Raw genomic sequence first — 14,609 nt, 5'->3', positions numbered from 1 at the left:
TGCGATGACGCGCGGGTTTTACCGCCTTTTTTCTCCGAGGCTAGTGTGACGAGAAGGGCGAGGCGGCTCGCTCGCGATTGGTGGATACGAGGAGTGAGGCGGTTGGAGTTGAGAAACGCCCCTTTTCGAGAAGCTTCTCAAAGGAAGGTGGAGCCGAGAATGGGGCGGAGAGACGGGCGTAGCCCCGCGCTATAAAAGGGCGGACCGCACGCGAGGGTCACCGCCTCTTCTTGGTTCATGCTTGCCCCGTCTCACGGTGGTCCAGTTCTTCTTCTTCTTCTTTGCCTCGCTTGGTTCCTGCGCTCGTGGTCCTGTGAGTGGCCTGTTGGTGGGAGACGCGGACGGAAGGCGCAGCAGTGCCGGCTGTGTGGTGGACCTGCGCGTCTGGACGAGGAGCGCCGGAGAGAGCTTGCCGGCCACGTGGGAGGCCCGGAAACCAGGCGCGACCACGCTGACGGTCGTGGGAGCGGGACGTCGCGACTCGCCAACCACCAAGGGGGGCAGGTAACCTGCCACGGTCTCGCGGGACCCGTTCGCTTCTCCAGGTCTCGTGTTATAAAGGTCCGCGGACCCTGTCTGCTACCCTCGTCTTTGGGGGTGGCCATTTCTTGCTTTTGAACAAATGTTGGTGGCGCTGTGTCCTGTGAAGTGGACCTGCCTAAGTGACTGTGCATGTACATTATTGCTCGTAGTCGGTGGTATTGCTTTTGTTTCTTGCTTGTACATTGCATGACTGCCTTGCTTGTGTTGTGTGTAAGTAATAAATGTCCTTGTGTGAAATGTATCCCATTCGTTGCGTCCTCTATTCCCCATTGAAAATGCCATCTTGTATCGCGGAATAATTAGTTGGGTTTTAAACACCCAGTAAGGAGAATCGGATCCGTCGAGGTCGGCGATAATACCCGCTCGGTTATCGTTTAGAACGGAACGGACCGCATAAGCGGTTCGTATCCCAAGCTGACCTGCGGCGAGGTACGGCCCCTCCGTAGGTTACCTGTGCGAGTGACCCTATTTCACGCGGGTAGAATGCGGACTGGGCTGTGGTGAGGTTAAACCCCCACCCGTGACTGGTTCCTGGCGATAGTTCCAGGAGGGTCACGACTGAATTGTCTGTCCGGTGGGCGACGCGGTCGCTATTAGTGATAAGCGGCCGATCGCATGCCGACGGGCGCGAATTCGTAACAATATATACATATACAAACATATATACATATAGTTATGGCCCAGGGTTTGGGGCTCGCCACGAGGGGAAGTTTCTCTCTAATACCCGGTCCTGAGGCTGCCAACCACAGATAACTCCACGGTCCAACGGGCTGTAGTTCTTACACAGCCGTAGCCACTTGATTTAGTTTACCAGCCTTGCAGGGTTATGCTTCGATGTTTCCGTGATGCCTTTCTATTGGCCCTCAACCTAACTAGAGGCCACACCCTCGGCACCTCACCTGGTAACCTTCTGCCGAGCGGAACAGATCAGTGCAGCACCAGCTAACAGAGCAAATAAGGTGGGGTACAACTTCCCGTCTAACTATACTTGTACACTGTGTCGGACCAATGAAGGAAAAGACAACCGAGACAGACGGGAAATAAAAACAAACAATTATTCATTTACACACAAACAATCATTTAAAAGTGAGTATCTGCAGACAAGAAAGCAAAAGGGCACATCAGAGCAGATTTTACCGCACACATATTCTTTCATATACAATCTTACTTGCACAAGGGACACGTGGCCATCATTCAAATAAAGAGAGAAGACGACGAGAAGAATTCAAGAAGAAAAGAAAAGTATGGAGAAAAGAAAAGAAAAGTAGGGTATTTTCTTTTCTCCCTCACCTCAAACAGCTCGACGGAGCTGCACCAGCCCAAATATACTAGAGAATGGGGGAGATGAACAGTAGTGATGCGGCACGATGGTACATGCAACTGCCAGCACGGGAACGAACCAGACGAGCACCCGCGGGTCGACGAGAATGCCAGCAGGCAAGACGAGGCTTCTTTTCTCTCTCCTTCTTTCTTTACAAAGAAAACTCGGATGGTACATGCAACCTTTCAATGCAGCTCCCACCTCTCCATTTATGCACCCAAGGCCGCAATGGGAGCCACCGCCCCCTCCCGAGCAAGCGTTGATTGTACATTCCTCACTGCACCACACCCCACGATTCACGGGAAAAGCGCCGCACCTCGTGCCATGAACATGTGTGTGAGAATGGACACAGTCCCATGCGGTAAAGGTAATCCGATCGGCCTGAAGGATTAATGACTACAGACGGACCGAAAGTGCCCATTTAAGCAATGCGCGAACGGAGTGAAAACGGAGAGGCACATCGCCAGAACGAGGGATGACCACCGAACAACCACAGGGCCAAAGGTAAGACTGATGGGGTGAAGGAGGGATTGTTGAAATGATGGTTGGTGAAGGGGAGGTCATTGATGGATTGAGAAAAGCAGAGGGTGGAACGGACTGATGGGGGTGAAGGAGGGAAGACTGAAAGGAGCAGAGGGGGGAGAGGAAGACATCACACCAGGGAAATACAAACTAATCAACGTATGCCCTCAAATCAACCCCTCGACAGGGAACAAGGACTATCTACACAAAGACGAATGAAATAACTAATCCTCGGGGTCTTCTTTGTGTCCAAGTATGCTCTACCCCAGGGGTGTTTCCAAAAAAAAAATATTGTTAAGGATTCAGCAACGGAGGGATTCTCAACCCACTCCGGCTGTCTCCGGGATCTATAACGCCGGCCAGCTCAGCACAGGCCTCGGGTCATGCGCCTTCAATTGTGATACCAACGTAAGCCTTGTACCTTACCAGTTGGGAAAATAGAACCCCTGGTTACAGACTGGTTGTGTCAGATGCCGAGTGTTTTCTGCCAGTCTGTAACCATTTTGGTTTTATATGCCAATTGAACGGATTGTTCCTCGATGCGACACGAATTGATCCATAGCGGCAACTTCATACGAATTAACCAGATTTATTGGGGAACATCGGGGATCACAACACAAGCAAATTTCATGACAATAGTTTTATTAACAATCCTCAACCCGTTCTTAACTAGGGAACCATGGACTACAGGTTTCGAGGGGGTCGCTACCGAAATATGCCTTACACAACGTGCAGACAAAGACAGACAGCATGCATGCAAGACAAGACAGAGTACTTGGTGAGGTTTCATGGACGAGAGGACAGTGTCAAAAGCACGAATGTCGCTCGCAACAGGCGGATGTCCATGGATTCAAACTCCCAGGTCGAACGCGCCGCGTGGCAAGATGGCGGCGCCGTACTCTTCCTTCTCAAGTCACCGCGTGCGCACGCCCTCCTCAGCGTGTTCCGGCCCCACGCAATGTCGACAATGGGCCTCAGCCGATCTCTCTCAAGGTCCAGCATACAAATCCAGGCCTGGCGTGTTCTCCAGACAAGGCCCAAATCGAGGTGCCGGGCTCCGGCAAGCGGATCGGCAAATGTGACGAGCCGTTGGTGTGTGCAGGGACCGTCAGAGGCTCCGGTGTCTCCTCTCCTGCCTTCCCACCTCGAAGCCCGATTTCTGCTTCGTCCTCTCAGTTCCTCTCTCTGTCGAATCACCATTTCTTTCCTTGGAGTCGATCGCCGATTCGACGTGCAGGCAGCCTCTCTTAAGTTCGCTCGCTTCGAAACACGAGCACCCTCACGAGAGCGACTGTTCTCCAAACACTATTCTCTTTTCACGAAGCCTTCGTTCGCTCGCTTCATTCACTCCTTCGACACACGAGCAGCCTCTCAACCGCCTGCAGTTTTCCAACTACCAAACTCAACCTGAACCTGAGGTCTTCGTTTTCTCTCTCGTTCCATGAGCACGCTTCCCTCGGCGAAAAAGCGACCAAAAACCCCTCCCCTTCACGTCACTTCCTCCCTCTAGCCACACCCTCTCTCCAGGCCACACCCCCTTCAGCCGACTGGGAGGGGCCTATCCCAGGATGGGGTATGTATAAGAGGGATCTCTCGGTCCTCCACCACCGTACAAACAATAAAATAAAACAACCTCCCGACACACATATAACGTCCCTTTTACCACACAACCTAGCTAAACAGGCATTTAATGGGGGATCTGAGCTAATCCTATATTTAGTAGTCCAATAAGGGCCATTTCCGTAACAATATACATCTCATAATCAATCCTTCCAGCCAAAGCGAGTTGCATAAACCAACCAAGAAAAGCTAAACAAGGCAAGGGCTCACCTTGTGCAGCTTTCTTTGGCTGGAAGAGCAGGCAATTAATTATAGAAATTGTAGTTGCAGCTGGGGATAATCGATAAGATGATAGATGCGATTTGGCCTTCAAATATAAAATTTGCCAAATTCTGACAGAAAGAGAGATAACAGGGAAGTAATAATATGAATTAATTGATGAATAAGATAAGGTTTGTCAAACCAAACATTATGAAACCCACCTATAAATACATTGACATACGTGATGACTGCCAAAGCTGGAAGTCCCGTCAGCAAAGCGTAATTCCGCTGTTCAAAAGAGGGGAAAATTGGGGCTTCATATCAGTGGACAAGGCAGTATAATAAAGGAGAACACCAACAAATAACAGCAAGCCTAATTTTCTATTACATGTGTGTGTGTATATATATATATATATATATATATATATATATACACACATCATATTAAAATGCATATAAATGGATTGACGAGCAAACCTTTTTCACTTTTATAATTTACCAAAAAAACCATAAATAAAATTAATTACTTTATAATCAAGCAATCCATACGTTATAATGGAGATTGTTTATTGCACTCTCGACGATCTAATTTTCTTACCAAAAAATAGATTCAAACACTTAACCAGAATGGTACTCGGTGAAGCACATAAGCTTAACAGTTTACGATTTGTATCCCACTGATTGGCCGGATCTGCATCTTGAGCTTAACCAAAATATAATCAGCTCGGTCTTGTCATCTACCCAACTCACCCACCAAGTTTTGTCACAATTCCTCAACAGCTTGAGATATCGTACTATATATCAGTTTTGGCTCTATATCTCTATGGCTAACAATCACAAAAGATTCTCGCATCCTGATTGTCACTAAAATCGAATTGATATAATAGACACTGGGTCACACACCCAACCTGTTCACCAAGTTTCGTTTGAATCCATCCATAACTTTTTGAGATATCCTGCTCACAGATAAACAGACAAACAAATGAAAAATCATTCAAAGAGCGAAACTTGACGGTAGAGCGCATACCTCCACCAGGCCGAAAAGTTTACATTTTGTATCCCACAAATGGGTTGGATCTGAGCCAAAACCAAATTGGCTTGTCCTTGTCACCTAACCAATGTATCCACCTAATTTGTTATAACTCGTCCACAATGTTTTGAGATATGAGAAATTAATATAGTTTATTTGTCTCATCCCTCAATACCAGAAATTAGGTTGACCTTTTGAACTCAAAAATAATTGGTGGTTGAATTCAGTGAGCTGATGTGCAAATCCTGTTCAAATTTCAAGTCAATCGGATGAAAATTGAAGATTTTAGAAATCTGGCTTATGTTGACCATGTGCAGGGAAAATATCCAGCTACATGTATTCCAACCTCATAGAGGAGACTATGGGGGAAACGGCAACCACTCAATCACCCTCTTGCGATCATTTAAAGTCAGTGAAATAGCATAGGTGAAAATTGCATTATCACAAGAATGTTTGTGTGTTCACATCAGATCTTCATTTTGTACCAAATAAACATTACCACGATGGAAAGGTGCTATGTATGCATGGGAAGAGAATGGGTAAAATAATTATTAGTTACAGGTGGAGGAGCAAGGGAAGGGAAGAAGTATATTTTTTCTTTCTAAATATTCCAATTTTGGATACGTAATATGTAGACAACCATTATAAAAGACATTCTAAGAGATAACTTTTCAGCAACAACTTATTCCACCAGGAATAAGCCAATGAGAAAAAAAATGTATGCAGTTCAAAAATCTCTCGTCTGTGGAGAAGAATCCCACACAAGAATGTGAATTACACCAAGTACCTTTGGAATGAAAAACAAATGCGAATGACAACAATTTCTCTTTTGTAAAGGAATTCTTATCTTTAAAAGATTATAATGCTCAGAGAAGAGCTGTCACACAAATCCCATACAAACATGCAGAGAGACGTTCGACAACACCAGATCACATTAAACTACAAGGGGAAGTGACCTCGGGGCCCTCTGGGTACGTACTACACAATATTGTGACATCACTTTTCTCTCCAGTCAGTGAGGCAATTATGGAGAAATCTCCCCTTCCTCTCCTTTAAAGTATGCAAATCCATGGGGTTTGTCGGTGTGGTATCCAGTAAATGCCAAGTGTCAAGTACGGAAGCAACATGCATCATTACCCCGCATGTGCGAGGCAAAAAGCGGAGATTAGCAATTGGTTCACTTTGTCTGGTCTATCCGTCTGTCTACAGACTTCAGTCTATGATGGAGGAACTACTTCATTTCCATTAAATGTTCTATTTTGAACACTTGTAGAAAACAAATTGGAACATGAATCGAAAGAAGAACCTGCAGTTTAGCAATACTTTGGCTCTGAAATCGGCAAACTGTACGGAATCTCATCCCGATTGCGCATGCGCAGGGAGGAGTAAGGTAATTGTATATAGTCTGCCTGTCTAGTAATCAAAGAAAATTGAAAATCATTCCAAACAGGAAACTTACTGTTTTTCGTGACATCATAACGGACAAGCAATCCGCATGAATAACTTATTTAACGTAAACAAGGTGGTGTAAAATACGGTGCAACAACAGCAGTAAACTTCTGAAATGTTTTTTTTTTCCTGCAACATTTATTTTCATTCAATTGAATATTGAATACTGCAGAACACAAATCACGTCATTGGCACTTTGAAAAAATAAAATAAAAAAGTTCTGTTTAGCAGTACTTGGGCAAAATAATTACATGGTCTCATTCCCTGAGCACCTGAGCTCCTTTTGTCAGGTCAGGTTCGATCTGTGACCTGCTACAGGTACCATGTAAACCTGTACTAACCTGTTCCATGGTCGGGTTGTCGGCGACTAAACCGTCTCCCCCACCAGGTTTTCTGGTGAGGAGGGTGTTTGGATATGGACACCCAGCAGGATTAAAAACAAAACCTGTCAAAGGGCGGAGGAGCTCCTTGTGAGCCAACGGCCATCCATATCTAGTGCCCAACTGTGTCTGCGGACGTCCTCCTGCAGTTGGGTTACTTCTTATTAGGAGGTTGGTGGCAGGATTTGCACTCCAGCCACCGTAAAACGCTTCATTCCGCAAAACGCGGAAACGGCAAAAAATCTGAAAACGCACTCGGTGGGAGTACCTCCTGTGCAGCTTCCCTTGGCAGGGCAGCTCACCGGATGATGGGATTGGGGCAAAGCCTTCGGGACCCCCAATCTTTGATAGGAGGGAAACCATGGGCCAACCTCCCTGGGTCAGATTGCGGGAAAGTGTGTCAGAGTGGTGCTGAGGTGTCGTCCACCAGACGGCAGTCTCCTTGGGTTAACCTGAGGCGGTCCCTTCGGGTGGGTGCCTGGAATGTCCTATCCCTAAGAGAGGATGATCACCTGTCTCTGTTATCATCTGAGCTCAAGCGTTTGGACATCGGGATTGCAGCTCTCTGAGGTTCGGAGACCGGATTGCGGCAAGATAATGGTGGGTGGTTACACTGACTATTGGTCTGGTCGCTCTGATGGTTACCATACCCAAGGAGTTGCTGTAGCTGTGTCCAATAAGCTGACCCAATGATAATTGAGGTAACACCGGTCAACGAGCGTATTATGAGACTAAGGATATTACGAGACACTCCTTAGGTGTCATTTCCCTGGTCTCTGTTTATGCTCCGACTGAGGCGAGTGATCTCACCGTGAAGGACGCATTCTGCGCCACGCTCGAGTCTGTGGTTGATCAGTGCCCCAGACGAGATACACTTCTAGTCTTGGGGGATTTAATGCATCGACTGGAACTGATAGGGATGGTTATGAGGTGTGTGTTGGTCCCCATGGGTCAGGAACTATGAACCAGAATAGCACTAAGTTCCTTGACTTTGCAAGAAGTCATGGACTTAGGGTGGCTGGTTCATGGTTTCAGCGCCCGCAAGCTCATCGCTGGACTTGGTATTCCAACGCTGGCGGTGTGGCAAAGGAGATTGACCATGTCCTCATTGACGGTCGTTGGAGGATGATCCAGAACTGCAGGGTCTACCGGAGTGCTCAGTTCCTCAATACTGACCACAGGCTTGTTGTAGCAACTCTAAAGCTGCACCTTAAATCCTGGAGAATGGTACCATCCCAGCCTAGGCTGAGGAGTTTGCGAACAGGCTGAGTGGACACTTGGGGGGTCTGGGTGCTTTGGGGGGTCCTGAAGAGTTGTGGAGCACCTTCAAGACCACCGTCCTTGATGTTGCCGGTGGATGCCTTGGAGTTCACCGCAGGGCAAAGAAGAATTTTGTCTCTCAAGGGACACTGGATACCATTGACCAGAGTCGCAGGGCCAGGCTGAATGGCAGAGCTGAGCTGTTCAGGGAGCTGAGGCGTAAAACTGTACGTGCACTGAGGGTGGACAAGGAGGCCTATGTGCGAGGAATCTGTGAGGGGGTAGAGCATCACCTGTGGACAGGTGATTCTCGTCCCGCTTACAGGGGAATTCGCGCATTACGTTCATCCAAGCCCATCCCTCGGAGCACTGCAGTTCGAGCAGAGAGTGGTAGGCTCTTGACAGAGGAGTCTGAAGTGAAGGCCCGCTGGGCCGGTTACTTTGAGCGGTTGTACCAGGCTGATCCCCCAGCTGTCGAGTTGGACGTCAAGGGTGTTACAATCCCTGTTGCTGACCCTCGAATCAACTGTGGTCCACCATCGCTTGTGGAAACACGGGCTGCGGTGAACCAGTTGAAACGGGGCAAAGCTCCAGGGATCTGTGGCATCCATGCTGAACTTCTCAAGGCTGGTGGAAATGCTGCACTCGCGTCGTTGCATGCAGTTTTGTGCTCTGCCTGGAACACAGGCATCATCCCAACTGACTGGAAGAGGGGCCTTGTTGTCCCTCTCTGGAAAGGAAGGGTGATCGCCAAGACTGCAACAACTACCGAGGGGTGACGCTGCTCTCAGTGCCGGGCAAGGTCTTTGCTCGGATAATTCTTGATAGGGTTCGCCACCATCTGCTTGAGCACCAGCGTCCAGAGCAGTCAGGCTTTACACCAAAGAGGTCAACGATTGACCGTATCCTTGCTCTTCGTGTCCTCACTGAACGCAGACGAGAGTTTCGGCAGGGGCTGCTTGCAGCCTATGTTGATCTCTGTAAAGCGTTCGATTCAGTGAATCGGGATGTCCTCTGGAGGATTCTTGGTCTTCGTGGGGTGCCACCGAAACTGATCGATCTGATGTCTGAACTCTACTCTGGTACTGAGAGTGCTGTGAAGTGTGGTGGTACCATCTCTGACTTATTTCCAGTTGTTACTGGAGTTCGTCAGGGATGTGTACTTGCCCCCACACTTTTCAGCACTTGTATGGACTGGATTTTTGGGAGGATGTCGGAGAGATCAAGTTGCGGTGCATCGTTTGGCAATGCCAAGATCTCGGACCTTGATTTTGCAGATGATGCAGTCATCTTTGCGGAGACTTTAGACATCCTCTTGGGGGCCCTCGAGGTGCTGAATGAGGAGTCGGAGCCGTTGGGATTACGGATTTCTTGGGTCAAAACAAAGATCCAGGCTTTCGGTGACATCTTGGATGCTGCTGTCCTGTCTGTGTCTGTTTGTGGTGAGGATGTTGAGGTCGTGGATAGATTCACTTACCTTGGCAGTGATATTCATGTCTCCGCAGGTTGTGAGCCGGAGGTCAATAGACGCCTGGGTCGGGCCTGGGGAGTCATGGATTCACTGGATCATGGGGTGTGGCGCTGCCGGTACCTGTGCGGGAGGACGAAAGTCCGAGTCTTCAGGTCCTTGGTACTTCCAGTCTTGCTCTATGGGTGCGAGACTTGGACTTTGACCAAGGATCTGAGACGGAGACTTAATTCCTTTGGTACCAGGTCTCTTCGGAGAATCCTTGGCTATCGCTGGTCGGATTTTGTGTCCAACGGCGGTTGCTGAGAGAGAGACTCGGATGAGATTTGTTACCTGCATAGTCCGTGAGCGTCAGCTGCGGCTGTATGGACATGTGGCTCGTTTTCCTGACGCTGATCCTGCTCACCAGATTCTCTCAGCGAGGGAGTCTCATGAGTGGAGGAGGCCAGTGGGCCGACCACGTGCCTCATGGTTGCAGCAGGTTGACCATCATCTCAAGGAGATGGGGATGGGCCTGGCATCTGCCTGGGGGATGGCCAGACGGAGGCCCCTGGAGTACCGGCGGAAAGTGGACGCAGCGACGCGCTGTTCTGGCACATGCTCCCATACCTGACCTGACCTGATTCCCTGAGAGCAGAGTAACTAAGATTCAGCATTCAGACAAATATAGTGGCACACAGCCCTGTTTGTTTAGTGCAAAACACAAAGCAAGAGTTTAAAAGATCCTTCCCACGTTCTTTTTGTAAAGACTGCGCAGGATAAGGTGTTTGAAGAATTCCAGTTACCCCCGCACACGTGAAGTGAAAAGCAGGGTGAAGCAATTGGTTTTATGTCCGTCCATCTGTCTTATCAGTTTAAGATTCAGGAACAACTTATTTAAATGGAATGTTATATTTTATAAAAGGGAATAGGAGGAGGAGGAGAAGAAGTAGTTATATTTTGAACACGAATCGTAACATGAAGACAAGTCCACCGTTTTGCCATCCTGTGGGTTTGAATTGGACCCGGTCACACATGCACAGAGGGTCGCGAGATATTTTAAGCAGTGAAGCCACTTCAATATTTGGGTATGTCCTTCCTTCCATGTGTCCATCAAAAACGAAGAAGATGAACCCATCATGTTTTTTTGTTGTTTTTCTTAATAAAGTATTTATTTCAAAAAAAAAAAATTCTAATTTTTTTGGTGTAATTCTAGAATCTAGAGGGTAATTCTCATGGGTTTCATTCGTTTTTTTGGCTTTGCCAATTTCATATTAAAAACACCAAACTGAACTGCTTCTTTCAGACATGGGTACAATTTATTTTTAACTTGGTCTGCCTGCCTGGCAGTCAAACAAAATTGAAAATAATTTCAAGCAGAACATTTACTGTTTTTAACCTGAGTGGCCAGTTTACCAGCTGCTATTCAGGGAGCCCAGGGATGGGGGAGGGGGCGAAAGTTCAAGGAGCTCATGTTTCAAAGGGTTAAGGATGTTATAATGAACACAAACAACAGGCACAAATAAGTGATGTAATAGACACTGAGTAAAACAGAGGTGAAACCCAAACTTAATTCCCTTGTATGCCTTTAAACCTTTATTTGAAATGAATTATATGCTGGAACACTGTAGAACACAAATCACCTTCCTCATACTTCGAAGAACCATGCTATATAATCGATGAATAGCATGATGAGGCGTGGCATGTGAGAGGGTATCAATAAAGCCTCCATCTAATAAACTGTGACTCAACATCATCTCATTACAGTATATAAGACTGCTTCAGTACTGCTAAACTTCTGGATTTTGTTTTTTAAACAATCTTTAAAATCATTCATTTATTAAAATTAAAGTTTATACTAAACACTGCGTGGGGTATCGTGTTCTACAAAGTCGTTTTTTTAATTTTTTTTAAGTTTTTGTTATGACTCAGCTTGGGTAAAAATCAAATCCTCAACCTTTCGACTCCACTGAGCCAAGTTATCATCCATCTTTCAGTGATCTCTACCCTTTTGTATATTTTTGGGGAAGTGTATACAAGTTCACCCTTGTACGGCAACTCTCTCTGCTCCATTGCTGTATCAATGTTGTCCTCGTCATTCAGCTCTTCTCTGAGCCTTGATCTATTAACTTTGTATTTTTGATTTTTTTTTTTTTTGGTTAATGCACTTGGACATAACTTCAGCTCATATACTCACAAAGAGGCGAAGGAAGCGAGAGTCATGAAAGCGTGTGGAACGAATAAAGAACAATCTCTTTCCATCGCTGGAGTAACGCACAAGTGCTAAAGAAAGAAAACAAACACAAGTTATCAATCATTTCAAAATATATTTGTCATCAAGATAGGTACATGATTGAACTGACATCGTTAAGAGCAATTTTTTGGAATACAAAACAAATATTCATTCAAAACAATAACTAGAAGGGCACTCGGTAGAGCGCGTACCTCCGCCACTCAATGCCTGATCCACAAGAACACATCGGGCCCAAGACATTTTTCAAACATCATTGCGAACGCAGTGAGCTTCATACTTAACGCGTGCACATGAGAGAATAGGAAACAACAACAACAACAACAACACAATACCCCTGGCTATTTGGAATCCGTGTCGTTAGCTATGACCTTTTGCTTCCGGTTGTTGTTAAACGCTGTGCGGTGTATAAACACGATTGGGTTTTATTTCTATCTTGTGAATATTACTTAACGCGTGCACATGAGAGATTAGGAAACAACAAAAACAACACAATACCCTGCCAATTGTGAATCTGTGTCGTTGCCTATGACCCTTTTGCTTCCGTTTTTGTTTTGTTTCTGGTTTTTTTTTTGTTTTCAGTTTTTGTCATGGGGAATGATGCATGCCGGGAGATAAAGGCATCGTCGGAGACATTAAATACCCAAATAATATCAGACATGGTGTATATTTCCTCCACTGATTTTAATAAAGATATCTCCCACATCATCAAAAAATAATTTTTAATCGCGATTTACGTTATTTGATCGCTGATCCTGACTGAATCCAGGCAGAAGTAACCGGAAATTGCGTATACAGTTGTGAACAAGTTGTAGGTAAAGTCAGAAGCGAATGGAAGAAGAATACTACGTTCGCTTCTAGTATTTATTTTTTTAGATGAGATCCTGTTCTAGGCGGTGTAGTTGGTGTTGTGAAAGTAATGTTGAGGTAATATTTATTTTTGCAGATGAGATCCTGTTATAGGTGGTGTAGTTGGCGTTGTGAAGGTAATATTGAGGAAATTTTTTTTCAGATGAGATCCTGTTCTAGGCGGTGTAGTTGTTGTTGTGAAGGTAATGTTAAGGTAATATTAATTTTTTTATAGCAAAAAGACTTTAATTTGATATATTTAAGAAGCGAATGTAAGACGAATTCTACGTTTGCTTCTAGGCTCTGCCTATTCCATATTACTATATATAGTTTTTTGGCCTCATCTCTCAATGGTGAAGAATCACTTAAAAATTAAATAATTCTCGCATCCAGATCTGGATTCGAATCTTCACCAAAGTTGAATCAATTCTTCCTTGTCAAACACCTAACATGTCCACCAAGTTTTGTCTGAATCCGTCTACAACTTTTTGAGTTATTGCACTATCATTTTTGCCCCCCCCCCCCCATCTCTCAATGATGAAGAATCATTTAAAAAATTCTTGTGGTCGGATCCGGATCTTCACCAAAATTGAACAAATTCTTCCTCGTCACACACCCAACCTGTCTAGAAAGTCTCATCCGAATCCATCCACAACTTTTTGAGATATCCTGCACACAAACAAACAAACGAACAGACAGACAGAAAGGGGTGAAAACATAATCTCCTTCACCTTTGGTGATGGAGGTAAAAATAATACACCAATCAACTTTACAGGGAAATCCAAGGAACTTTACCGCAGGAGGCCATTTGACCCACCATCATTGCCTTCCTTCTTCTTCTTGCATATGGCAGCTTGGCTGCCGGGTAGCTATCATTTTGTCGGTGTACGACTACGCCGCCGTTGCTGTACCCCTACGGCCAGTACACTGGTACTCATTTCGCCAACCCCGGAAGGATGACAGGCTGAATCAACCCCACCTGGAGTTAATTCAGCGGAAACAGCGCTTGAACTCAGGTCCCTTGGATCGCAAGCCCACCACCCTAATCATGAAACCAACACCACACTTATATTATAACCCCCTGGGTTTCCTGTACAAACTTCTTGCTTGAGCTAAGTTGACACACAGAGGTCATGAGTCATAGTATTTCACTGCATCATCATCTGTGACGTTTTGTACTTAATTTGTGGATTTTTAGATCCTCGTGGAGGATCTCTAAGTCTTACTCACGTTGTTGTTCTTCATCTTCTTCTTGTGGACTTTTTTGTTTCACAGCCTCCAGTTTTCATCGAAACCTCCTGAAACTTGGCATATATATGTAAAAATACCCTGCGCAGACAGTAACCATCTCAGATTTTGAAAATTCCTCCTAGAAAAAAAAAATTATGACGTCAAAATATCTCCGCTAATGGAAATCGCCTAAAACATGATCTCTGAAACGAGGCAAGCTTTTTGAATTCTGTTTGCAGGAATCGAACAGGGCATAAGCAGAGATGAATTACCGCACATATGATACATCACTATGACGTCATATTCGTTTTTATGAAGTCATCATTAAGAGCACGAGGATCTGAGCTCATTTGAGCTTGTGAGGAAAGTCGTTTAATCGGTATCATTGTGCTTGACGTAGACAGGAGGGATTAATAAATATCCCTCAAAAAGTTACCCTTCTGTGCGCTGCTGCTGCAAGTTGGTTTCACCCTAAAAAAAAACAAAAAAAAAACACTTACGGTACA

The 14,609-nt window shown here is 45.7% G+C and overlaps 1 protein-coding gene across 1 annotated transcript in view; it reads right to left on the bottom strand.

Moving 5' to 3' along the window:
* The window catches only part of NDUFB5 (NADH:ubiquinone oxidoreductase subunit B5), a 37,589-nt gene that overhangs the window by 22,071 nt on the left and 909 nt on the right, over window positions 1-14,609 (bottom strand). The window contains exons 2-3 of the mRNA XM_085899237.1: window positions 11,971-12,056; window positions 4,429-4,495 (exon numbers count right to left, since the gene is read on the bottom strand). Of these exons, the coding sequence (XP_085755363.1) occupies window positions 4,429-4,495; window positions 11,971-12,056 (153 nt within the window). The remainder of the gene's footprint in view (window positions 1-4,428; window positions 4,496-11,970; window positions 12,057-14,609) is intronic.

This window comes from Eptatretus burgeri, chromosome 10, assembly GCF_056783735.1.
Source record: "Eptatretus burgeri isolate ZD-2024b chromosome 10, Ebu_testis_v1, whole genome shotgun sequence".
Lineage (NCBI taxonomy): Eukaryota > Metazoa > Chordata > Myxini > Myxiniformes > Myxinidae > Eptatretus > Eptatretus burgeri.
Note: the sequence above shows the minus strand (reverse complement) of the source record. Positions and strands in the feature narration are given on the sequence as shown.